This window comes from Ochotona princeps, chromosome 3 (assembly GCF_030435755.1).
Source record: "Ochotona princeps isolate mOchPri1 chromosome 3, mOchPri1.hap1, whole genome shotgun sequence".
Lineage (NCBI taxonomy): Eukaryota > Metazoa > Chordata > Mammalia > Lagomorpha > Ochotonidae > Ochotona > Ochotona princeps.
Window position 1 is genome coordinate 86,168,452 of NC_080834.1, and position 26,927 is coordinate 86,195,378.

The 26,927-nt window shown below is 32.1% G+C and overlaps 1 protein-coding gene across 1 annotated transcript in view; it reads left to right on the top strand.

The window, feature by feature from the left end:
- Positions 1–26,927, top strand: part of STXBP5L (syntaxin binding protein 5L) — a 286,369-nt gene that overhangs the window by 145,161 nt on the left and 114,281 nt on the right. Inside the window, exons 10-14 of the mRNA XM_004577863.2 lie at positions 4,084–4,162; positions 9,426–9,580; positions 15,942–16,014; positions 18,985–19,132; positions 20,275–20,342. Of these exons, the coding sequence (XP_004577920.2) occupies positions 4,084–4,162; positions 9,426–9,580; positions 15,942–16,014; positions 18,985–19,132; positions 20,275–20,342 (523 nt within the window). The remainder of the gene's footprint in view (positions 1–4,083; positions 4,163–9,425; positions 9,581–15,941; positions 16,015–18,984; positions 19,133–20,274; positions 20,343–26,927) is intronic.

The window sequence follows — 26,927 nt, forward strand, 5'->3', positions numbered from 1 at the left end:
AAGTGATATACGTGGGTAATACATTAGATCTATTATCAGATTTATGAGTAATTTCATATTCAATAATGGTTTCACTACCTACATTCCCAACAACAATTTTCCCAACACTATTTTCCCCAAATCCTCACTAGCGTTTTTTATTTTCTGGTTTCTGTACCATAGCCATCCTAAATGGAGTGTTGTGAAACCTCATTGTAGCTTTTGTTTGCATTTCATTATGCTTAGAAATCCTAAGGATTTTCATGTATACAGTGATCATTTGTATTTAATCCTTTGAAAATTGCCTTTTCATGTCGCTTGTTCATTTCATAACTGAATTGTTTTGTTGTAGAGTTTCTTGGGCTGTTTATTTTTTTTTAATATTAATGCTTTATCAATTGATTATTTTGAAAATACTTCATCCCGTTCTGTCCATTGCCTTTATACTTCGTTGAAGGTTTCTTTTACAGTCCACAAGTGTCTTAGCTTGATATGATCTCAGGTTCCCATTTTTGCATTAATCGCCTGCACATCTAGGGGTCTTTCTCAGGAACTCTGTGATTATGCCGGTGTACGATGTGAGGCAGGATTCTTGTATCATACTTCTGCACATGGAGATGCCTACAGGGGCTGATTTTAGCTCATTTGTCAGAGGTTACTTAGTTGTAAATGAATGAATTAACTTCTGCAGTGTATTTTCTGTTCTAAAAATCTACGTGTCTTTGCACCAGTACTATGCTGTTTTGATTAACACTGTCCTGTAGTGTGTCCTGTAGTTTAATATAATGCTGTCTGTGTTTCCATATGTATTTTAATATCATTTTATTCTTGATCTGAGATGAATGTTACCAGATTTGGATTATGAGCACATTGAATCTATAAATAGCTTTTAGTAATATGGACATTTTAATGATATTATTTCTTCCAAATCCATGGATATGACAAACTCTTCCTGTCTTTTTGTGTTTCTTTAATGTTATAATTTTCATCATGGAGGGCTTCCATATCCTCACTTAGATTTATTCAAAGTTATTTAAATTTTTATTTCTATCGTGAATGGGAAGCGAAATAGCTGAGACACGAACCAGTGCACATGCTGGCACTTGAAAGGAAAGGATTAGTGAATTGAACCATTGCACCTGGCCCCAGAGAAAACTTCTGATTTTTATCTTTTTAGGTTTGACTTATTTCACTAAGTATAATGAGTTCAACTTCCACCTACTCTGTTTAGAGGAAAGAATTCCTTTCTTTTTCATGGCTAGGTAGTATTCTGTCATGTATACATCTTGTATTGTCATTATGTAGGTCTTAGTTAATAGACATCTTAGTTGATTCTATATCTTAGTTATTGTAAATTGGGAGTTTAAATAACTTTAATATGTTGATTTCATTTCCTTTGTGTATATTCCTAAGAATGAAATGAATTATATGACTCATATGAGCTATTAGGACCATCAAATAGCATTTAACCAGCTATTTTTTCTTACTATTTTAAAGATTTTAATTTTGTCTTTTAGGATTTTTACTAAGATATCAGAGTATATTTCTCTTTTTTATCTTATTTAAGATTAAATGAACTTAATGTTTCCCTGTTTGAACTTTTTCTCCCTTCAAACTGCTCTAATAAGGGAAGCCATTTCAGTGTTTTTTTTTAATGTTTAACTAAAATTTAAAATGTAATTTAAATTTAAAGTGTTACATATATAACCTGTCAACTTGCAAGGTTGTAACAACTCTGTGCATGTCTTTTGTGCTTCATGAACATTACTCATACTGTATTTCTACCTGGATCTTTTCATATAGCCAAATTGCCTACCCATAACATCTTGTTTTAATTTAAAGCTCCACAAAACTTTATCACTTATTTGCTTATGACATTTCATAGACTTTGTGTTTTTGTTAAGTCTAGTGAATTCTGGGCCCTTTTGATGTCTGATTGTCTTTTGTGCCCCATCATTTAATAGTATCCTGAATAAAAATAGCAGTAAGTGTAATTGTAGATAATGTTAGTTTATAAAATATCACATTCAAATACATTTCAATTACTGACGGGCAGAAGCCTTCACTCCAAAGTAAATTGCTGGTGTTGGAAAAGTAACTAAAACACAGACTGTTTATTTAATTGTGAATTTTTTCTGTCAGAATCAGCTAATGACTAGTTTATACTATATAGAAAAAAAGTATTTGGTCCCATATATAAGCAATATATTGTTCACTTCAGCTGATGGTTTAGAAGTTTAGATAATCTTTGATGAAAAGCAAATACAAAGTGTAGGGAATAGGTCTCTGTCCTGTGTCTTTTATTTTTTTGAAAGGCAGAGTTACAAAGAATAAAGGAGGGAGAGAGGGTCTTCCATCCACTACTTCATTTCGAAATGGCTACAATAACTTGAGCATGGCTGATCTGAAGCCAGAAACAAGGAGCTTATTTCTGGCTTCCTAAGTGCTTGCAGGGCTCAAGGATCTCGGCCATCATCCACTGCATTCTGATGTGCCTTAGCAAGGATCTGGATAGGAAGTAGCAAGCTGGAGCTCATACTGACTCCAAATATGGTGCCAGTATTGCATGTTGTGGCTTAACCTGTTATGCTACAGAGCTGCCCCCAATAAATCTTAAAACAATTGTGAAGAGTGAAACCCTGAGGAAAATATTTCTTTTTATAAGACCTTTGCATGTCTTATTTGATCACATATAATTTCAATAATTCTATTTTATGTGTGTTACAGAAACTTATACACCTGTTACGCAAATAACTGTTATTACATTTACATTATCGATGCTTCTTTATTCAAAATAGAAACATCAGTTTCAGAAAATATGCAATGGAGCAAATCATGGTTTTATTTTATGTCGATTCCTTCCCTTTTAAACAAATTGAATAAAACTATCTTAATTTGATTTGGCTATGCCACTTTGAAGCTATCCTAAATTGTAAATGTGTGTATATAAATACCTCTACATAATTGATATGTGTGTCTACATACAACTGTGAAAATACATAAGAATGAAGGTACTTACTGAAAATAAACATGAACCATAATATTTCAGAAAACATGCCAGGTTTATGAAAATGAGATGTAGAATTAAACTAAGGAGGTGTGTTATGTGTCTTAGTGACTTAACTTTCATATTTTACTGATCCTTTATTCAAAACCATGTGGAATCGGGCCCGGTGGCGTAGCCTAGCGGCTAAAGTCCTCGCCTTGAATGCCCTGGGATCCCATATGGGAGCTGGTTCTAATCCCGGCAGCTCCACTTCCCATCCAGCTCCCTGCCTGTGGCCTGGGAAAGCAGTCGAGGACGGCCCAAAGCCTTGGGACCCTGCACCCGCGTGGGAGACCTGGAAGAGGTTCCAGGTTCCTGGCTTCAGATCTGCCGTTGTGGCTCACTTGGGGAGTGAATCATCGGATGGAGGATCTTCCTCTCTGTCTCTCCTCCTCTCTGTATATCTGACTTTGTAATAAAATAAATAAATCTTTAAAAACAAAACCACCATATGGAATCTAAATTGTATAGCCTCTCCCTGCCAGTAGCTAGAATTTTTATTTTATGCCAATAAAATATATCATAAAATTATTTTTATAAATCATGAAGTACATAATCTATGTTCATTGTTCAATATACTCTCCTTTAAGTGAATTAGATGGAAAGGAAATCATTTTGATTATCCGTCATATGGTTTAAATGCTGTCTTTCTGCATATGAATGGAGATGCTGCTATTATAGACAAATATTGATCCTTGTATGTATTTTCATGGTAGCACACTGTATTTTACATATAAATATCTATTTTCAAGCTTAGCTAAAATAATTTTACATGAAACTAGATTAATATGTAAGGGATGTAAAGCAATAAGATTTGTATTATTTTATCAATAGCATTTAGAACCAAGTTCTTACACTCTTGAAATGATTTACAACGTCCCTAGAAATAGTAAGATATGTAGGCATCATCGTTTCTCAGCGTTTTGGCTAAGATCAAGTGTATAGGCATGTTTATGCTATCATTAAAAACATAATTATGTTATTGGTTTTTATACTCTCTATTTTTAAATTCTCATGGATGTATAATTCAAATTAAACTTAATATCTTTTTTTGTTAGGAAAAAGTCAAAGAGAAGGAAGAAAATCTGAATCTTGTAAACCAATTCTTAAAGTAGAATACAAGACCTGCAGAAACAGGTATGCATTTTTTAGGAAATATGGAAATATATTTAAGAAACATAAACAAGAAAGATGGATATAATTTTATACAACCATATTGTCTAATGTTTTATATAATTATGTTAACTGGCTGAATTCTCATAAGTAATAATAGCTTTTAATAGACGTATCAATGATCATTATGAATATTGCAATTATAATGTGTTCTTTTGTTTTTGTAAGTACTTTGATGAGTATTATATATTAATTTTAACAATGTAGGACTTATTGGCCTGATACACACTTCAAGTTGCAGTGTTTACTAAACATAAGGTATATGCTATTGATAATGTTTTGAAAGAATTAGCTACATAACCACATTTATACATTGGGGACTTACATTCTGAGTTTGCAAGATTCCATTTAGCTAGAAAGACAAAATGTAGATTGAAATTATGTTTTTCCAAAAGTTAAAGAAAAAAGGACTGAAGGAGGGGAATTGAAGGAGGAAAAGAAGTATGACTATCTTCTTAGAGTTTTACTTAAAATACACATGAAATTTGTATGAATAAAAGTTTTCAAGCATAAAAGGAAAAATTTATATGTATCAGCATAATGTAAATTTACTAAAATATAATAAACATATTGATTTAACTTTTGGTGGAATTCTAAAGATTAATTATTTAAAAGGAAAAATAACACATTTTTCATGATTTAATTATTTAAAAGGAAGGAAAACACATTTTTCGTAACATTGTTCTCTCCCCAAATGCCTGTAGCAGACACAACTAGGCCAGGGATGTTAAAACCAGGAACTAGGAACTCCACTGTTGTCTCCCTCAAAGGTAGGAGGATTTAAGCAAGCAGTTGGGTTAAGCTCCTTGGCCAGGAGCATTAACAGGGAGCATTAAGAGGGAGCCATATCAGAAGTGAAGTAGTGGTAGAACTTGAACCAGCACTCTAACATGGGATGTTGGCATCACAAATGGTAATTTAAACTGCTGTGCCACAGTGCTTGTCTCTTCAACTAATTAACTATTTGTCCCTTTAACTAATTAGAAGTTCTCCAAAGGGATTAGTGATTTATTAGAGCAGCAGAGAGAGACTAGAGATGAGGAGAATAGAGATCTTCCAGCTACTATTTTTCTCAGGTTCCCATAACAGCCAGGGCTGGATCTGGATGAAGGCAGGGTCCTGAGATTCAGTCTGGATCTTTTATATGGTGGCAAGGACTGATGAAGAAGAACCATCACCCATTGTCTCCAAGAACATGCAATATGAAGAAGCTAGATCAAAGATGGAGGAGCCCAGACTCTAATCAGGCAGATGTAGGCATCCTAAGTGGTGCCTAATCAATGTGCATTCCCCAGAAAAGTTTTAAGCTCTAAGATATATAAAATTGAACAAAAAGTAGTATTCCATGTATTTTATCTTATATACTATCTATAACATAAATAAACTGTTATTTTCACCTGTAATGGTTATTAATGACTAGTCCATCCAAAGTTAAAATAATAGTCCTGTGCCTAAACATTAACCTAAGCTAAACTGTATTCTGTATTTATTACATACTCACAGTGGCATTCTTTTTGCTATCATGGATTTATTTAATGTTTGTTTATAACTGTTTTTATGAAGTTATAATATAAAATTTATATAATATAAAATTAATAATTTTAAGCAGTTTAATATGTCAATACATTTTAGCCTTGCCTGTTGTTACAATACATGAACTGATAAAATGAAATTACCACAATTTTATACAATTATAATGGAAATGTAAAATACATCACATATATTCTTAAAATGGTACTTCCATTTATAATTCAAAAACACAAGTTTTTTGTCTTTGTATTATTATTTACATCAATTGTTATGTGGTGCTTTACTTCAAGGATTATTGAGGTGCAAAATGTTATGTTAACTATTGCTAGGAAGTGTTGGTTTGATACGTTTGTTTTAAGTTTTACTTTTTCCTTTAGTTTTGCTCTTCCAGGACTTCTGTCATTTCCTGTGTGTGATCTGCTAGTGTCCATTGTTTTTTTCTATAGGCTAAGAAACTTGAAAGCCAGTTTTTATACAATGTGGGTAACAGGTTAACATTGAAGGCCCAGTGGTTTTACTACATATGAGGAGGTCTTGGAAAAACTCAGGCACAATGGGAAATTCTATGCATGAATTAAGACTTTTGTAGCAAAATAATTACCATTTTAATTTTTCTGTGAATTTTTTATACATGATCTATAATCTTTATGACATTTTTCTTAGCTGCCTGTATAAAAACTTTTATGAATTGCGTAAATATTCAGCTTAATTCAGTTAAAACTATTTATTAAATTATTACTGTAGGCAATGTGCTGTATAATTTGGTGTATGAACTTGACATTAGCATTTGGTGTTGAATTTGTTTTGTTCAAGTAAACAAGTAGTTTCCAAAAGAAATGTGAAGTGTGTTTTATAGAGATAATGCTAAGGAACACAGAAAAAGGACCACAGGCTAGTGTTGACAGAAAATGGTGGGGAGAGCCATGAACTGAAAGATCAGTGAATGCTTAGCAGTGGAGATTCTTAATATGGGACTTAGTGAATTCAAAGTTCGTGCCAGGCAAGGGAGAAAAGTTGAAAGTCAAAAGAAGTTAATTTAGGAAACAGGACCACAAATCAAGGCAGTGTAATGCTTAAAGCCATTGATTTTTGAAAAAGACATCTGTGTGACATCAAAAATTTTAATTGTTTAAACTTCTGATTCATATCAATACCTATTTCAGCATGTTCCTCATGAATACTAAATAAAATAATGTGCCAGGCATATGGTAGTCTAACTTTGTAAAGGTACATATGGATTTCTTAATAACTAGAAGTTAATTTAATAGGGTTGTCATTAGGGTTAGGGTATCCTGCATTGTTAAAATTATTCAACAAGCATATGAACTTGATTTGGTAATTGATAATCCAAATATGTGTAGAAGTGATTCTTCAGATCTGTACTGTGAAACAGTAAGATTATTGATAATTACTGTCCTGTTACTTACATGTGTATGTGTGCATTGTGTCTGTTTCCTGTGATTGCTACTTTATTAAAAAAAAGTCAACTCTGATGCTTAAAGCTCAGAGTCTAAAAACCAGAGGATCGCTAAAGAGTACTGGTGAAAGCATTGCCGTTACTAAAAAGATCACAGTCTGAAGTGTGGGAGTGGTGAGGGGGGCCATGAACTATCAGATAAATTAGATCATTTATCATTTTTCAGAACCTTTAACATGTAGAAGTGCTTGACAAATTATGAAATTTACTGAAGAATTTAAATATTAAGTGAAGCATATAGGCCTTGGCATTTGGTTTAAATCTTTGTCTTGACATTCACCAACTGCTTGACCCTGAATAAGTTATTTAACCTGCAGTAATCCTAGATTCCTCCAACATAAAATTGGACTAATAATGTCTTTATTATAGCTGTTGTGAGAATTACATAAAGTTTATTTTGTAGGTATATGTAACATCTATTACATGGCAAACATGCAGTGAATTGTAGCTCTATTACCAGACATATATGTTAGGAATAAACTCTGGAGTCTGAAATATTCCAGTTTTCTTTTGGCTTTTGCTGCTTGTTGTATACCCTCATTAATAAGTAAAAATACATATGATCAAATATGACAATGGATATGTAATATAGTTATCATGACAACTTCCTTAAGCAATTTTCTGGGGCAGTAACTTTTTGTTCAGATCATTTAGTAATTCACAGAGTGAAGGTGTGTTAATAATTAATTTGGGGCCTGATGTTTTTTTTGATACAGAGCCATTAGAACAGAAGTTTTGTACTTTTCCTATCCTAGGGTGTTAAAGAAGACAGGTTTTCCAAGGTACATACCAAAAAAAAAAAAATTGCTCTTTGTCCTGTATATGGATTAATAGTAGGTACTAATAGTGAATTCCAATAGATAGTTAAAACTTATGAAAGATATTACATTCTCCAGTCATAATCTTGTTTTCAAAGCAGCTAGCCATGGTATAAAAACATACTGTTTCATAAAGAATTTCATTAGAAATAGTTTTTAAATATGCAAAGGTCTTACTATATATGCACAGTTTGTAGAAACAAATCATAGATCCAAGAGTATGCCTTTTTTTTTTTTTGGCATCATTGCTAGCATGCAGAATCACAGGTGCAAGAGTCTCGCTAAAATCAGCCAATGAGGAAATCAGAAGAAATCTGAGTTAGAACATGGCAGCTTGTTGTGCTTACAATCTAAATAAATCCAAATGTTAAGACAGAATTTTAAAAAGGCAAAATTATTCAGTTTTGTATGTGGGTTTAATGTGGGTTTGGATAAGAAAGTTTAGAATTTTTTGATTGTTCTGTAAACTAAGATTAGCACAGTGCAAAATAGAAAAAAGAAGGGAAATCATATAGAATAATTCCTTGAGACAAGTATGTTCTTCAGTTTTGCAGATAGGATGGAAGTGAAGTCTAAGAGGAATAATATTCTCAAAGAATTTAAGCCTGAAAGATTCTTTCTCAAAAGGTTTTTCACACAAGAATATTTTTAACTGGGGATTTGCTTCTTTAAAAAGGCTGAATAACTTCTTTTGTACAAATAGTGTAAATATATAGGTAATGACTTGAGAAAAGAAAAATCATAAAGCTATTAATGTTAAGACAACTGTAATAAATTACATTTATGCCAACCCAATTCTATCTAATTATGTCTTACAAATTAATAGACAAAAATAATTGTTTGAAGTTCATTAAGCAAGAAAAGTGGAGATTGCAGGTCATAGTGCAGTCAAGATCATGTTTGTCTTTGGTGCTTTCTTGTTGCCTTCTGTACTAGCTTTCGCCATCTTTAAGTTATAATCACAGAAAGTGTATTTAGAACTTTGTGTTCACTGCCTAACGTTCTTGGACTTTCCACTGTCACATTTCATTTCTTTTTTTTCTTTTACAGATTTGGGTCTCAAATACCAAATAGTTACCTGATTTTCTAACATAGACTAATCTTCTACTTAGAGTGCCTGACAGTTTAGGAACCAACTAATTTATGTAAAGAGGCAATGAGCACCTCCAGAGTCCTCTAGCTTCACATTATTGGGGTGATATATTCATTATTTTAGTGGTGAGATTGTGCATCTACAAAAAGGGAAATGATTGTAGAGTGAGGATTTGGAGACCAGGAAAGCCTATTTGTGTCAAATTGAATTATATGTAATTCCCATCAAGCATATTCCATAAAAGTTCAGTCCTGTGATTTCCTATCATCTGAAACTTGGCAGTCTCATTAACATTCTTTTCCTGTTTAGTGAACCATTCATAATATTCTCTGGTGGACTGTCCTATGACAAAGCTTGCAGAAGACCAAGTTTAACCATCATGCATGGAAAAGCAATTACAGTGCTTGAAATGGATCATCCTATTGTTGAATTTTTAACTTTATGTGAAACACCCTATCCAAATGGTAAGTAATGAAATGACTCTATTGCTGCTGAGAAATCATTTTTAAAATGACAAGTTCTTAACAAAATTAAGATGAAATATTTTCAGTTTGGCAGCAGATGTCCACTGTCCTACAACACTGAGCTACAGGTGCTGGAGCAGGTCTGCAATTGTACCTACTTGACAAACTGGAATTAAGACAGATGTAGTGTGGCAGTGCTGGCGTTTCAGGTTCTAATTTCAGGTAAGTGCTTTAAACTTTGATAAGGATGGTGGAAGCTGAGCTGGGAGGGAAGGATAGGGGTCTGGGGTGAAATTGCTTGGGGAAACTGAGGTCTCCTTATAGTCTCTCCTAGACCAGCTCCACCCATCCCATTCCAAAGCCAATCAAAGTTAAAGCACTTACCTGATATCAGTGATCTGCAACTCTGGTGATGCTGCATCTGTTTCAGATCTGGCTTTGCTTCAGATGCAACTGCAGCACCTCTGATTACTCCAGGATTGCTGATGTGTGGGTAGTGATTTATTTCAGTTTTGAGAATAATCAGAAAGCTCTTCTGGAAGACAGATGCTTACGTGGTTTCTTATCATCCCGAATATAAAGACCATTTTAAAAATTTAGTATGGGAAATGTTGCACTCATACCCTTACCCATACAAACTCCAACCTGAATGCATGCTGCCCTCAATTATTTCTTGAGATGCCCATGTGATTGATTAAGTAATATTCCTTTATTAAATTTTGCTAGCATGCTTACTGCTAAAAACAAAGCAAACCAGTCTAAACGCATAAGCTATATAACGAAATTTAATGACCATGAAACTTTAATAATAAACTCTTTAAAACTATGAGAATGAACATATAACAAGTTAATAAGAAGTCTGTTATTTAGAGAATGTGATTTGAATACACGTTGCTCATCTTCATTAGGGAGCTTGTAGACACTGGGGAAAGTGCACTACATCTGAGGTCATGATATCTCAATTTGTGATTTAGTCTTACCACTCACTAGATATGTGCTTTTGAGTAGATTACTTAACATTTGTGATTTTCTAATCTTTTGTGGAAAGAAAATAATAACCTTGACCACACAGGATTATCAGAAAGTGAACATACTTTATTAACTATAGAAATGTTCTTAGTTGTATTATTAAATCTATTATTTTAAATTATTTAATTTCATATTAAAAACTGGGTAGATATTATTCAGCATAGCATTTTATTTCCAGAATTATGAGTGTCAGATAAGTCATCTGTATTGCCAATTAATATTTATTACATACCTATGGTATCACAGAACAGACTTATTGAACATACAAATCATGTATGAAACAAATTTCTGGTATCATATTTAAATCTGATCATATGAACAAAATTATTGGAATTTGTTAAATTTAAATAATCTAAAACCTTAAATGCTGGGTTATATGGATCTCAGTATAAGTAATATACCAATATATAGTCTAGTTTAATAGTTAATGACTAAAGCACTCACGTAAATGCTTCATGAAAAAATTGGAAAAGGATATTGATGTAACATTTTAGAAACTGTGAGGTTTTATAAATTAAGAGTAGTTTAGAGAAAAAATTGGAACCTTTTAGATATGTTTCGAAGTAGAGCGTTAGAGGAATTTTGAGGAAACACTAAGATTAAAGCAATACTTTACTGAGATATTCCCCCACACCTCCCCAAAAAAGTGCCATGATTTTTAGGGAAAACCCTGAAATATGACATCCTAGATTCCAGTGAAAATTTTTATAATGTGCATTTAAACTTATCAAGGCCTGAAGTTGCTGTCTGAAGGAATGGAATGAGAAACACCCCATTAAACTTGCTGAATTTCTGGAATGGGATAACTATTTCAGAATTACTATTTCATATGCAATAATAGCATTCTTAAAAAGAGACAAAGATATTATCACTTGATTTATTGGGAAAATGGAAAGATAAGGCTTATGGTATTTATAAACATTCAAAAAATAAATGTTTTGAGGCGTTATGGGAATGGACAATGAAAAAGTAAGAATATATGAACACAAGCTGAGCTTAGGAAATTGCTTCCTGTTAAGAGCCTTGAGGAAAAAACCATGTTAATTCCATAATGTTGCAAATTGCTGTTGATGTTATATTGGGACTCTTAATTGACTGGGATGATATTCTACCAGCTCTAACTTCGGACCAGAAATGGTCTCCCCAAGAAAATGTTCAACCCATCTGGATAATAAGTAGCTGGACTCTATGCTTGGTATACGTTTGCAAGGAAGGAATCTTGATTAAATTTGAACTGTAATACTGCATCAAGGTGGAGGAATCCACCAGGGAGGAGGGGTGGGGGGATTTCCAGAGCCTATGAAACTGTCACATAATGCAAAATAATTAATAAAAAAAAGAGCCTTGAGGAAGATACTACAGTAATAGGAATTGAATGTGTGGTTGCAAAGGTAAAATACTTCATATCTGTGTATGTAAATATCCACATGTCACTGGAGATACTCAGACCATTTCTATTGATGTTTAATAAAACATAATGAACTTTAAAATCATGCTTAGTAATCTCTAAGTCACACATATAAATATTTGTTTTTTAGAGAGATGGTAATGAGGACCAAATTTTTCACTTGTTGGAAGCTAGAAGTAGTTCAACTTTGCCCAGTAAAAGACAAATGTGTATTATTAACCAATTGAATGGATTTAACTATTAACATAGTTGACATGTGAAAATATCATGAAAAAAGCTGACAATAAACAGCTGTATAAAATGAAATTTCTCAGGTCCTTTGCATTGGCAACCAGTGCTGCCAAATTTCTTATATATTTTTCCCCAAATAATCTGTGCACATAAATAAGTTTATCTAATTATTTATGTGTGCATAATCTTTTTTTAAACAATAGCATTTTCAACAAGCTGTTCTGCATTTTCAGTCAGCTATATAAATTCAGTTTCATGTTAGTAAATATGTAAGTTCATCCTCTACATTCACATAATGATAAATATTATGCATATGCTAAGTGCAACAAATTTATTAACATGTTTTTTTATTGCTGAACCTTTATGACATCTTATTTCTCAAAGTGCACAGTGCTTCAGTGCTTTTAATTGAGATGGCATTGCCCTGAGTAATTAAAGACTGTGATCAAAATTTGTTTCACATTGAGGTTTAAATGTGTTCGTTCCTCTACATCTCCATAAATAATGTACTGACTCCCCCCCCAGAAGAGTAATTATAGCATAATTTTTGCCACAATAGGGCTACTCTTAAAAAAGTTGAGCCCATTCAGAAATAAACCAATCGATTAAAAAGGGAAGTAGTGCATTTGTAACCTGTTGAATGCCTTGCTTTGCATTAAACAATGTTCTGTACATTGTTTTATTAAGTGTTTGTGATAATCTAAGGTTGTTTACACTGTGCCATTTCAGTGAGAAAGAAATTTAGATAAACAAGTTAACAAGTTTTTTCTTCAGTAAATAATAACATAAAATTGATTCTTTGACTCCTAAGAAATCTTTTTATTCACTAGCAACTATAATACACAAGGTACTAATGTAAAGGTATGGCCTCTGCTGCCAGTTAGTGTTATTTAAAAGAACAACAAGACTAAAATGGATACAATTACCTAAGATTATAATTAATGTAGTTATAACTTTAGCTCTTTCATGCCTGTTTCTCAACTTCTGTATTTTTGTAGCATTTCCTTCCTAACCGGTGATATCTCTAAAGAGGAGTAAAGAAAAAAAAAATCTAGTCATATGGAAACCCACTTTTCTTCACACTGAAAAATAAAAACGTCACCCAGATGTGTTGAAACAATCATAAATAACACAATTCTTGCTTCACTGAGTTGAATGAGGTATATGGCAATATGCTTTCCCCCACATGATTTTCATTGTTACACATCCCACACTTGGTGACGTTAATATCCCTATTTCAAGAAAAAAGTGTAAATGTGCAATTAATATCTGCCTTGGAATTGACTATGGCAGAATGTTAAAACTGATTCAATTTTAATACAAAAAATATAATCTATATCAAAAGCAAAGGGAAAAACTTTTTAATTCTCAGAGCTAAATGAGAAGGTAGAAAGTCTCAGAACAAAATTAATATACCATGTGATTCAGCCGTTTCACTCCTAGAAGTTTTGCCTAAAGTATATGAAATTTACCTAAAGGATATGATTTTGTATCAGCGTATGAAAGAGTTATCTGTTTCCAATGTTCGTGGCAACTCAAGTTACAATAGTTAAGAGTTGGAATCAACCCAGATATCCATAGATAAATAAAGTGTGTTAGTTATGTACAGTGGAACTCAGCCATAAAAAAGGAGTAAAATCCTGTCTTTTGTAACAAAATGGATACAATTGGAGAACACTATGTTTAGTGAAAAAAGACTAACCCAAAAAGATATGTTTTCTATGAATTTTTTGCAGATAACATATGGAGCACCAAAAAAGATAATGCATATGAGTGAAATTAGTATATCGAGATCAGATTGCTATTATAGCGCACTGGTCTGTATTGTTGAGGAACAGTAGTCTTTCTACTTGTAGAATTATTGATTTAGTGGAGGATTAAGCTTGTGATTATAAAGTAAATTGAAAGTATGTTCTACCAAAAATAAACTTAAGAAAGGGGGAACGGTGGGAACTATCATTAGGTTATGTGAACTGCATCATGAAATAAATGAAATCTTTTTATAAACCTTTTTTTTCTAAATCTCAGTGTGCGAACACTTGAAAAGCAGAGAATATTCAGAATGACAACTGTAACATAAAAATATGTCTGAACACCAGCACATGCTTGTTCTTTCTCAAGTTTTCCTTTGTGTTTTGTTTTGTTTTGTTTTTAGTTGTCTCATGCTTGTGGGTTAGACATAAATGCCAAAAGATTGAATTTTTAGGAATAGAAGGAGTATGAAGGCCTCTATTGCCATATTTTTTTAAATTTATTCATTAATTACATTGTGTTGTAATTACATAGAATCTGGGATCTATTGCCATATTTTAATTTCCCTTAATCTGAATCAAATAACCTCCCAATAGATTCTGGAGTTTAGGATTAAACTCAGTTGGTAGAAACTACGATTGTATGAAAACAAGATGGGATTTAGGTCAAAATCTAGATGAAGATTTTAGCTCCCTCACTTCTTGTTGTATACTTCTGTGTCAATCTCTTAACCTCTCTGGGCCTTGATTTTCTCAAAAAAAAAAAAAAAAGAAATTTGTAGTAATACTTTCTGATATACTGAGCATAAAATGTTTTTATAAATGTACTTTCCTCAAAACGAAAATAATTCTTTAGCATTCTTTTACTAATTGTTTCATGTGGAAGACAACATCTTTTTAAACTAAATTAGCATCTACAACCACAAACCATTTTCTCTGCCTTTATTCATTTTATTTTTTATAGTTCATACCACTTTTTAAATGTATAGTGTTCATTTTTTCATTGTTTGTAAACATTTCTGGAACATTTGCAACTCCTAAACTGAATAAGAATTAGACCTCTTAGTCTGATTCTCCATGTATTCGTTCTTCTGCAGAATGTTGGAGGGAAGAACAAAGGGCAGGAGGGAAGGTTAACTTTTAGGAACCTGGGAATCTTAGACACTCCTGATACTCTGTGTGTTTATTAGGTATCTACTGCCAGACACATAATAAACTCTATATGTACGTGTAATCATATTGAATTGAAAGTAAACTTTTTAGTGTACATGATTTTGCTTTCAAAAAGTAGCGAATATTGCCATATTCCAGAGAAACAGAATTCACTCCTCAGCACAAAAAATATACAAACTGAGTTATTTTCGTTGAACTTGACTGGACAATAAGATGCTGGACTCTATGTTTGGTATACGCTTGCAATGGGGGAATCTCAACTGAACTTGAGCTGTGGTTATGCAACAAGGTGGAGGAATCCACCATGGTGGGGGGGTTTGGGGAGGGGTGGGGAGAACCCAAGTATCTATGTAATTGTGTCACATAATACAATGTAATTACTGAAGTTAAATAATAAACAATTAAAAAAAACTGAGTTATTTTAGCTCAACGTAAATTGTTATTCTTTATATATAGTTAACTCCAAATTACTTAAACTATAGACGTGTTTGTAAAACAATGGTTACAGCATCATTTATTTCACATAATCTACTTTCACTTCAAGAATAAGACATAATTAACTCTATACATATCTCACTTTCTTCTTGTTCTTTGTGCTAACAGCAAATTTGAGAGAGACTGTTTTTTTAAAGTGCCCTTTAGTCTTATTTTGACTTTTATTTTGATCTTTTCAAGTCATTTAACATTTGTATAGGAGAGAGAAATAATGTGATATTATGTTTTTAAATATACAATATAAAAATGCTACAACTTTTATTTTTACTTTTAGAATTTCAGGAACCGTATGCTGTAGTGGTGCTTCTGGAAAAAGATCTCATTGTAGTTGATCTGACACAAAGCAAGTAAGTTGTCCATGTACATGTAAAAATATCTTAATGTATTGTTGCCATTAAATACAGAAGTACATTTTGGTATTAGCATTCTTTAAATAGTAAATATCATTATGTGAGTAATATTTTGCTAAAATTACAAAAGTACAATTTTGTTGAGTAATAACTAACCCAGAAAAGTTTTGCTGACGCTGAAAAAGGTTTATGACATTTTGAAAACAGCACCTGAGGTTTGGACAAAAGCATTTGAGACAATGGATACAGAGTGGAATATATCTCTGCTGTTTCCTTAAACTAAAACCAGTGTTAGGAAAACATGTGCAGTCTAGTTGGTGACTATCATCTAAGGTCTGTTGGCTAGAATAGAATTGACCAAAGGAAAATGATCCATGGTTAAAGTATTATTGCACACAGACAATACAGGAAGGCAAGATCTCAGGATCAGGAAAGATGGGACCTTCTTTCCTTTTTCTTTTACATTGTGTTGTATGATTGAAAAAATATCTAGAATACTGCTGTGACACCGATATTCTCTATTCCTTGCCATGGACAGTTGAAGTAGGCTGGGATTTATGGGCACAGTTTTTCTGTTACACATTTTCATTTTAAATGATGTTAGACAAGAAATTAATTTTCCCTGATTATGTGTAAATTCTAGAACCACCAACTCTTAGCCCTTGTATCTGAAACTAAATTTGATGCATTTACTCTTCTTTGCTTACAATAATCTCTTCTTTCTATTCTCCTATTAACCTCTTATCTGTAGGAATATCAGCTCAGATACCACTTCTTTAAAAATAAATCTTTCATTGCCTCTATAATTTGATAAATTACTCCTGCATTCCTTTTTCATAGCTTTTGTGAACCATGCAATTTCCATTTAAGGATCATGTCACTACTAAGCTGTGGCCTCATGTGTGGGATAAATTCTCAGCAAATTTTTGTTGCATACGTTGTAGTTGAATTATACTTTCCATGCAGTTTGTAAACTTAATAGCTAAAATTCTATTTTGTGCTAATTTGTGTTATACAATGTATCTATTTTGGAAGGGACTTGTGATTTGGACTATAAGATTATTATAGCAGTGAATTTTACCTAGCTGCCCTGCTAAGCATGATTGAAGTTTCACACATGTAATAATTTACGCTGCTGCGTGTAAGAATTTGTAGTATAAGTTTTATTAAGTCGCATTCTTTCTGATATCATTGATATTCAGCTCTTTGTTCTATGTGATGTTTCTTGGTTACTCAAATGCTAATTGTAATATTCTCTAAGGCCCTTTGTATTATTAATAGCCACTTTTCAGCATATACATATATTTTAAATTGTTTTTATTGTGAAATGTGCATCACATGAAAGTTACTACATTATACATTTAGGTGTATACTTTTTTTGTTATCAATTTTTGTGAGTTGACATTTTGCTTACAAGTTTTTATTTATTTATTTTCCTTTTCCTGTTTTAAAAGTCTGAATTTCCCATATCGTTATATTTACATGATGTAAAAACTGTCAAAGCTGAATATATTTTCTTTCCCTCCTTAGTTCATCTCAGACTTTCTGAATATTAAACAAATTGTGAAAATGGATTCTTTTGCATATTTCTCCCTCTTTCTTTTATGTTTTTCCATTGAATTCTCAAAATGAAAGTAAGCACTAAGGATTACAATTTCCTCCCCTTGATCCTGGGATACAATCTTCATTACCATCACCACAACAATCATTTCATAAGTCCTCATCTAAGTGCTTATTATAAATTTTTAGCTATTATTTATTTCTTCAGTATTTTGCCTACATTTTGTCAATATACCAGATAATTTTTCTCAAAATAATTTTTTACAGTAGTATTCACCTAGTTACAAGCCTGTCATTGCTACTTCGTAGTAACATCAAGTTCCCAGTTCTAGGTCTGGTTTTAAGTTGACTCATATGTCTTCTAACTCATGGATCTCAGTGATGTTAATTTCTTCTCTGAAATGGAAAATCTCTATTCACCTTAACTCACCTGATATTTATTAACCATGAATTATACCTTTATACATTTCTGTACACTGTTATGACTTTCTAGAGTATCAGCTGGAACACTTCAGATTGCTAGAAAGAGAATCCTTACAAATAGACAAATGTGATTGCACAGACACAGCACAGACACACACACACGCCAAAAATATACATACACATCACATACGTTGGAGGTTGAACTCAAGTCCTAAACTTAAGATTCCTGATACCTGGGGAGAAAATTATTTTGAAAAATTGTCCCGAGAAAATCTCAAAAGTAATATGATCATTCACCAAGTCAAAAACAGACATAGCATATAATAAGATTCATTTTATCCTGAAAATAGTCTAAAACACGAGAAATTTTTAATTATGGTTGTAAAAATTGTTATTTTTATTATATCTGTATCTTTCCTAAAGTTACAGTAAGCTTGAGAATATGAAATTATCTCCAAGTTTTCCTTCCATCCATTTGTAGTTTACATGATAAATGACACATAAAACAAAATCACAGACACACACCTACAAATTAGTCTTTAAATACCCTGCAGGAAAAAATAGAAAACTTGCCTGTGTGGATACTTCCCTTTTAAAAATGTCAGAAGTTCCTATATTTTAATACTAAAAGGCAATTAGAAAAGTTTTTTTTTACAAAATGCCTAGTTTATATGATTTAAAAGTAATTGTTAATTATTTCATAATATGTTAAGTTTATTATAATTCATTGTATCCATATTAGGATGCAACTTTACTGCCGAATGTTGAAATTCTGGGAGGAAAATCAATTTTTATTTGTTAAAATTTTACCAATATAGTTTCAGATAAATCTCTTAAAGGAACTTTCTTTTTCCTATGATTCTTTATACTACTTGAAAAGCTTGAATTTATGGTAAATATTTATAAACACATTAGGCCTTACTTTATGAGGATTATTTCATATGTTATCTTTGTAAAATGCCTGCACTATTTTGTCTTTATCAGTTTTCCCATCTTTGAAAATCCGTATCCCATGGATATTCATGAATCACCAGTTACATGCACTGCATATTTTGCTGATTGCCCTCCGGATTTGATCTTGGTGCTCTATTCTATAGGAGTCAAGCATAAAAAGCAAGGATACAGTAATAAGGTAAGAGTTAAAATTATCAGTAATTGCTCTCACTCATATGTGGCATCTGAATTGTTGATATCATTAAATTGAGAGGAGAATTGAAGTTGCCAAAGAGACTCGGGAGTGGAAGAGGGCAAAAGAATGGGAAGAGGTTAGTCAACTGGTACAATGTTAGATTAGGTGACAGGAACAAGTTTTGGTGGTGTTTGTGCTTTATATTGATTCTAATGAACAGTAATTTACTGTGTTCTTCAATATATGGGATTTTTCAATATCTTTACCACAAAAAAGTAGTAAATGATGTGACAGCATAATTACTGTAATTTGATCATTATGCAATGTATACATTCATCGAAACATCACATTAGATACCATATATATGTTTATATATTTTAATTATGTCAGTCAAAAAATAAAAAAGAAATACCCATCAAACAGTCCTTCAAGCTGACTTAGACTAACATAATCAGAAACCAGGGCTGCATCAGAGCAAATTTTAATAATTCTTTGAAATAACCCTAATATCAAGCCAAGTGTAACTGTCCCAGATATGTATGATCTTTTTCTTCACTGTATAAATTAAATAATATTTATGACTATTTCCTCCAACACCTATGTTTGAAACCCAAGCTGAAACTCTCAGAACATGAATTCAGACTGCCTCTGGTGAATCAAGCACCTTATTTTCCCAGTGCTATCAGGATAGACAACTTTGAAAGATATCATTTACTAATTATTCTGTGTTAATTTGCACCATGGTAGTGTGGTGGTCCGCAAACTGACACATGCAGCAACACTATTCAAGAGTCCTTCAAAAAGGCCATGAAAAAAGGGATGAAAGGCAAGCTATTCTGGTGCAAAAATTTTGAAACCTATGCAGTTTTTTGCATCATATACATTTCTACAAAATGTTTTGAAGTACCTTCTTATTTGCGTGAGTTAAATATTTGATTTTTTTATGAGAACACTAATATTGGCTAAAAACTGCATTAGTAGAGATAGAATTGTGCTTTCAGAGCCACTTGTCCTTTGGAAAGTTTAGAACTATGCACCTCATCCTTGATTGCTTCACAGCTCTTTATTTTTAAATGTGTTATAAGTTTGAGCATCATTCAAACTAAGAGAAAAATGTATATATTCTTTCTGCACAATGCACTTAGGAATGGCCAATTAGTGGAGGAGCTTGGAACCTTGGAGCACAAACATATCCAGAAATCATTATTACTGGGTAAGTGAGATGTGTTGTATGAGTTATCAATTCATCAACTACAACAAAAATATTTCTTGAGTTCCAATACTTTTTAATAATTGTATGTGTATTAGCAGTGTAAGTAAAAGTATGATATGCTTCTATGCAAAGATTATAATATTGATGGTAGAATAAAACCACTGGAAATACAGAACTATTTTTTAAAGAATTAAGTATAAATTATATCACTGAGAGAAAGTCCAAAAGGAAAGATCATAAGTTAGTCAAGAAAGAATTCATGCGAAAATCAGAAGACATTGCCAACATCTGTGTGATTGCTACTAATCCAAGAATCGTGTGTGTGTGTGTGTGTGTGTGTGTGTTCCTATCACATGGTTATGTAAAATGTTTAAAAGCTGTAATACCAGAAATATCTCCAAATTGTATATTAACCCACTCCATGTTGTAATATTAGGAATGAAAATAAAGATAAAGCTAAATTTGAAATTTTAAAAAATAGCAGGAGCTTCTGTTAATGTGAAGATAGATTACTAAATGTCCTTTGCAATTTTTCTACTAAGTACCACTAAAAATCTTTGGTTTTATTCAGAAGACAAACGTAAGAGATGTGGAAAAATAGGAGAAATGTTACAGTTGGTAGCGCCCAAATCCAAAGAACAACATGATAATGAGATTCTTGGATTTCTTTCTCCTCAAGTACCCAGGAATGGTAATGTGCTGATAACCTTGAACTGCAAACGGACACACAAACACACACATACGCCTAACAAAATCTATTAGTCCTTACTAAAGAGATGAGAAATGAAGCAGCCTATCAAAATAAATGAATTTCAGAAAATGATTATCTCTAATTCAATTAAACAACCCCTTCGCATACATATATTCACACACAAAACTCGGGTTCCATCCCACTATGACCCTAGCTTAACCAACTCCAGCAGAAACTAACTGGGATACCCCAACATTTACCCTCTGAGATTATAATAAGATGCTCCAACTTCCTCAGATTGTGCAGAAACACCTAGTGAGGGAAAGACACGAGTCTTGCTTCGTGAAACTCCTCCACTGTGTTGTCCTTGGGGACGAGGTGAGGTATCAGAATTTCTATCACTCTTATCAGAAATGACAAGCCATAAGTTCTGAGGATAATGAATAAGGAGGGCTACACAATTTTTCATGGAAATAACTAGCTGAAAACTCACTAAATGTAGTAAATTATAGGAACCTGCAAATTCCATGAGGTGAAAAACCCAGTTAAATCCATATTAACGTTTATCACAAGCTTCTGAACACTGAACGCCAATTAAAGATACCTTACAAGCAGTACTTAACTAGTTTTACTCACGTGTTTCTAATCAGAAACTCTGAAGGCCAGAAGCAAACCTAGCTATATTTCATAAACCAAAAGAAAAGAATTGTCATCCCAGAATCATGTACCAGTGAAAATCATTTAGGAATTAAAGAGAAATGCAGACATTCTCTGATGAATGGAGTTAATTTGTTAATAGCAAACATATTCCAAAAATATGGCTGTAAAAAGTTCTCTACACAGAAGAAAATAAACAAAGGAGTTTTGGAGCATGAATCGGAAGGAACAGTATAGCAAAGATATGGATAGATCCAATAACTTTTCCCTTATTTAGTTTTTAAAAGTATTTTTGATGATTGGGTTTGGAACATAGATTATAGCAACTGATGTGGTTTTAAATGTACATACAGGATATATTTGACACGAAGAAGAACTACAATGTGTCTATTTCCCTTGGTTTACAATAAGATCCGCAGGTAAATGGTGTTAATTTATTGATATGCAATAGAGTAACTAAATCAGTCACTGAGAAAATTAGATGAGGAGGTGTATTTAAGAACACATTTGGGGCCCGGCGGCGTGGCCTAGCGGCTAAATAACACATTTACATTTGATGCTTCAATATGGAATTAGTAAAATAAGTAACTGAAGTAATGGCAGAAAAAAACAAAGCTAAAAACTAAACAAGAGAAGAACTAACAAATAACACCTAACATTAACATAATTACCAACATATTAATAATTACATTAAATAAAACTTGTTTAGATAAGTTTGCTAAATGCAAATATTTATGTAATAGGTTTAGAACATGGCCCATCTATTTGCTGTGTATAATACTCTTACTCCAAATATAACACAATCAGCAGATTTTGAGTAAAAGAAAATTATAAAAATAAAATTCAGTAGAGTAATGACAGCAAGAGGCAGAATAAGAAGCCTCAAACCTTGCCTCAGGATATATTCTATATAGTTACCATTTTATAATAATATAATTTATAATATAGTATATAGTTACCATTTTATAAAATATATGTTATATGATATATATTTATGTGTTATATTAGTCAAAAAAACTGTTATGAGAGTTCCTGAAATTAAGTTCATAGTAACAGTACGCTAAATATATTCAAAGCTGAGAAAAGTGCCTTGAAATGGTAAGAACAGAAACCTCTCTTCCAAGTTAGCAAAGGTTGAATTCAAGAGGAAAAGTACAACTTGGGTCTTCGCATTTGGGAAGAAAACAGAAGAAGAACATAATCCAATGTCTGGACATACAGAGGCTGCCCAGAGATCTGGTGTTTACATTTCTTGATTCAGAACACTAATGGGAACTGTCACACTTTGCATACCTGTAGGCAGCTTGTCAGACAGCCTGCAATAGAGAGAAATATGCAGGAGTTAACAGCCTACATCTGGGAAAAGTAATGACAGACTTCTCCCTTGGGAAAATACTCACATAAACCAAAGGAGACATACCCCATAAGAGACTTGGACTATCAGGGTTTCTGCATCAGCTGAATGCATGGGCTATTACTTTCCATGTAAAAAAGTCAGTCCAAGTGCAAACCTTACAGTAAAAATAAAGCACATGAAAAAGCAGGGAAATGTGGCCCTATCAAAGGGACAAAGTAGCTGAACCTCAAAAAAGTGACCTTAAAGAACCACAATTCTTTGAATTAAATGATGAAGAGTTAAAAATAACATTAAGGAAATTTAATGTTTGAAGAAAGCACAAATTGACATCTAAACAATATCATGAAATTATGTTTCAGCAAAATGAGAAATGAGCAGTTTTAAACCATTAAACTCTCAAAAAGAAAGCATACATTGAGCTCAAGGTCAACCCAGAATACTCTCCAGAATAGAAATAATGTGTTGTTACTTAATGACATTTCTGAGGATAAGCCACAAAACCCAAATCTTTAAAAATTTAAGATCTAAATCATAGAAGTATCTTTGCTGACCACAATGGAATGAAACTAGAAGTCAATAGCACTAGGAACTGTGGAAAAATATAAATATTACATGGTTTTCTAAAACTTCACAAAAATGTGTAATATGAAAGAAATTTGCATGTGCATGGATTTTAAATATTTTAAAACCAAATTAAGTATAAATTTCTGTTCAAATTTGCCTATAAACTGAGACCAAAAATTTTAAAATATATTCTAATGGATATAAAGATGTATATATAATAGAGGAAATTATGAGGAGAATTTTAAAGAATTGTGAGGAAAAAACATAAACCAACATAAGCCAAATTTACTGACTACAACAAGATCACATCTTAGAAGTATGTTGTAATAAATGACTACTTTAAAAAGTCTCAAGTCAACTATTTAAATTTACACCTAATGAGATTAAAGAGAACAACTTAAACCCAAAGTGAAATAAATTACAACTAAAGCATAAATAAGCAAAATAAATATATATTTTTAAAAATCTGTGCTTTCTAATGAGCATAATGAAGGGTTTGATTTTAAGGAAAAAATAATAAGAATTATAAATGGCCAACAAACAATTAAAAAATGCTCAGAATCACTAATTTGAGAACATTTAAAGAAATATCACTTCATGCCCGTTAATATAGCAACTCTCAAAAATAACACAGAACTACAAACATTGTAATCAATTGTGATTCTGTCGCACTGTATATGGTGCCTATATAATGGAAAATAGCATTGCAGATCCCCAAAGGGAGAGAGACAGAATATCTCCCATATGCTGTTTCACCCCCAGCTGTTCGCAGCATCTAGGGAAGAGCCAGGAGCCAAGAATGCAGTCCACATGTCTCATGTGGATGAAACATCACTCTTGCCTCCGATGTTGCACATTAACAGGAAGCTGGAATGGGAAGTAGTGCAAGAATTTGAACCCAACACCTATAATATAGGCTGTGAGCATCCCAGAGTCTACCACTGTATGAAATGCTCACCACATTTGTCAAATTTCAAAATTTTTCTCTAAGCCCAAGTATTTATCTTTAGTAAAAGACTCATACTCACTTTTAACCACTTTATAGCAAAAATGTTCTCTGCAAATCTAATTTGATAAAATTCCGATCTGTAATGATCAAGTATGGGAAATAAATATTGGCGTGGTATAATATAATATTTATATTAAATATTTACTTGATGGAAGTCTAAGAAATAACAGCATCATTTTTGATATATAGAATTAATATGTCAACCAATAATTTAAAATATTGTAATAAAGAACAGAAATGTAATGACAGGAAAAAAGATGGGGCAGAAAAAATGGTCATAAAATATTTAACATTCCTTGGGAAAGTAAATAATTTGTGCTCTTAATTATTTAAAGATAAATTTTTGTAATATATGTGGTAATCATTCAAATAATGAATACACAAAAACAATGAAATAAAAATTTTTAAATGAAATTAATAACTAGAAATAGCAGAGACAAAACAGTTACAAATGGAATGTAACATGTTTAAATTTTAAAACCAAACATATCAATTGCATTTAATATAATTTAATAGGATTTTCCAAATATAGAACAAATGCCATCAGAATAAAAAATGGCTTTCAGCATTGCAAAAGATGCATCAAATACATGTAAATAGAAAATTTAAAAGTAGATTGAAAGTATGCTATAAGAGCATTTTAAAATATATATTTCTGAGATGAATTTATTAGTATTCCATTGCTGCATAACAAATGACCATAAACTTAAACAGCTTAAAATATACCCAATTATTACATTACAATTCCATAGATCAAATGCCTGATACTGTATGATTATAATCTCTGCTGGAATACCATGACACAGAATTTAAGAAGTCAATCTAAGTTATCTTTTGGAGATTCTACAAGAAAATCTGCTTCCAAGCTGATTCAATTGTTGGCTGTTTTCAATTTCTTTCTGTTGTAGGACTAAAGTCTGTATTTCCTTGATGATTAACTGGTGAATGCATTCTTGGCTACATGAAGTGGCCTGCATTCCTTATTACCTGCTTTGTTGTGTAGTCTAGCCTAGCAACTAACTACACATCTCCTATTTTGTATGATTCTAATCTCAGACTTCCCATTTCTTTGACCTCTATACCTGCATTTACAGGGCATTCTGTATTTAATCAGCAGTTTGTAGTTCAGTCTACAGATATAACCCACATTGTGTTAGGTTAAAGCTAAGGCTTATGTGGTGTTGATAGGATTTTAAATAGTACCATTTTGTACTGTCCACTTCCAAATGTTTGAGCCCATTATATAGAAATACAATTGGTATTTGTACATTGGCATTATGTATTATAATTGTGCTAAATGAATGTAAGAGTTATACCCCATTTTTAAAAATCTTCATGATTTTCTTTGTTCTATCAGATGATGCATCTTGCTTTTACTTTGTATGCTTTTTATTTAATTTTCTTCACTTATTAAGTGGTTAACATCTCTAATAAGATACTGAATGAGACTGGTGAGAAGACCATTTTTGTTTTGTTCCCTATCTAAGGGGGAAGCTTTCTATCCCTCATGATTATGTATTTTAGGTTAGACCATATCTGTAGTTCATTCCTACATGCAGCTTCATCTGGTGATGAAATTTCCTCTGTGCCCAGTTTTCAGAAAGATTCTTTTTATGACTGAGTGATGAATTTTTGTCTAGTGCGCTTCCCACATTTAATAAGATGACCATATGGCTTTTCTTCTTTAATCTGTCATTGTGATTAATCACCATATGGTGGATAATATGGGCTTGTATTCCTAAGATAAACCCCACTTAATCATGACTTATGAATTCATCCACATAATCTTTGATTTGATTTGCTAGTATTTTCCTAATAACTCTATGCCTATACTCATGAGGCATATTAGTTTTAAATTTTCTTGCACTGTGATTTATTTCTGGTTTTGGTGTTAAGATAATGCTGACCTCATAAGGGATTTTGAAATTACTCTGTTCTATGTTACTTTCAAAGTGCATTTTTATAGATGTGACATTGTAGTATTTACTAACATAAAAATACAGCTCTAGTTAAATTTAGAGATTTGCATTTTAATAATATAAAAATTTGTTTATTTTTAATTGAGTGTAAAGTTTTATCTAAAAATATTGTCCAATTTAACAGGTCATTTTTTATTACTCTCTACTACATGTAAAGTATTAGAAAGATATAAGGAATTATTCTTTTTTGAATCTTTAGATTTTAGTGTGTAATTAAAGAATGAACCATTATTTTGAACTTAGAAATGGCTTACCATACATTAATTTTCATTGTAGTTGTATTTTTGGAGCAAAATTTTAACAGCTCAAGTTTCTGTACATGTGAAAT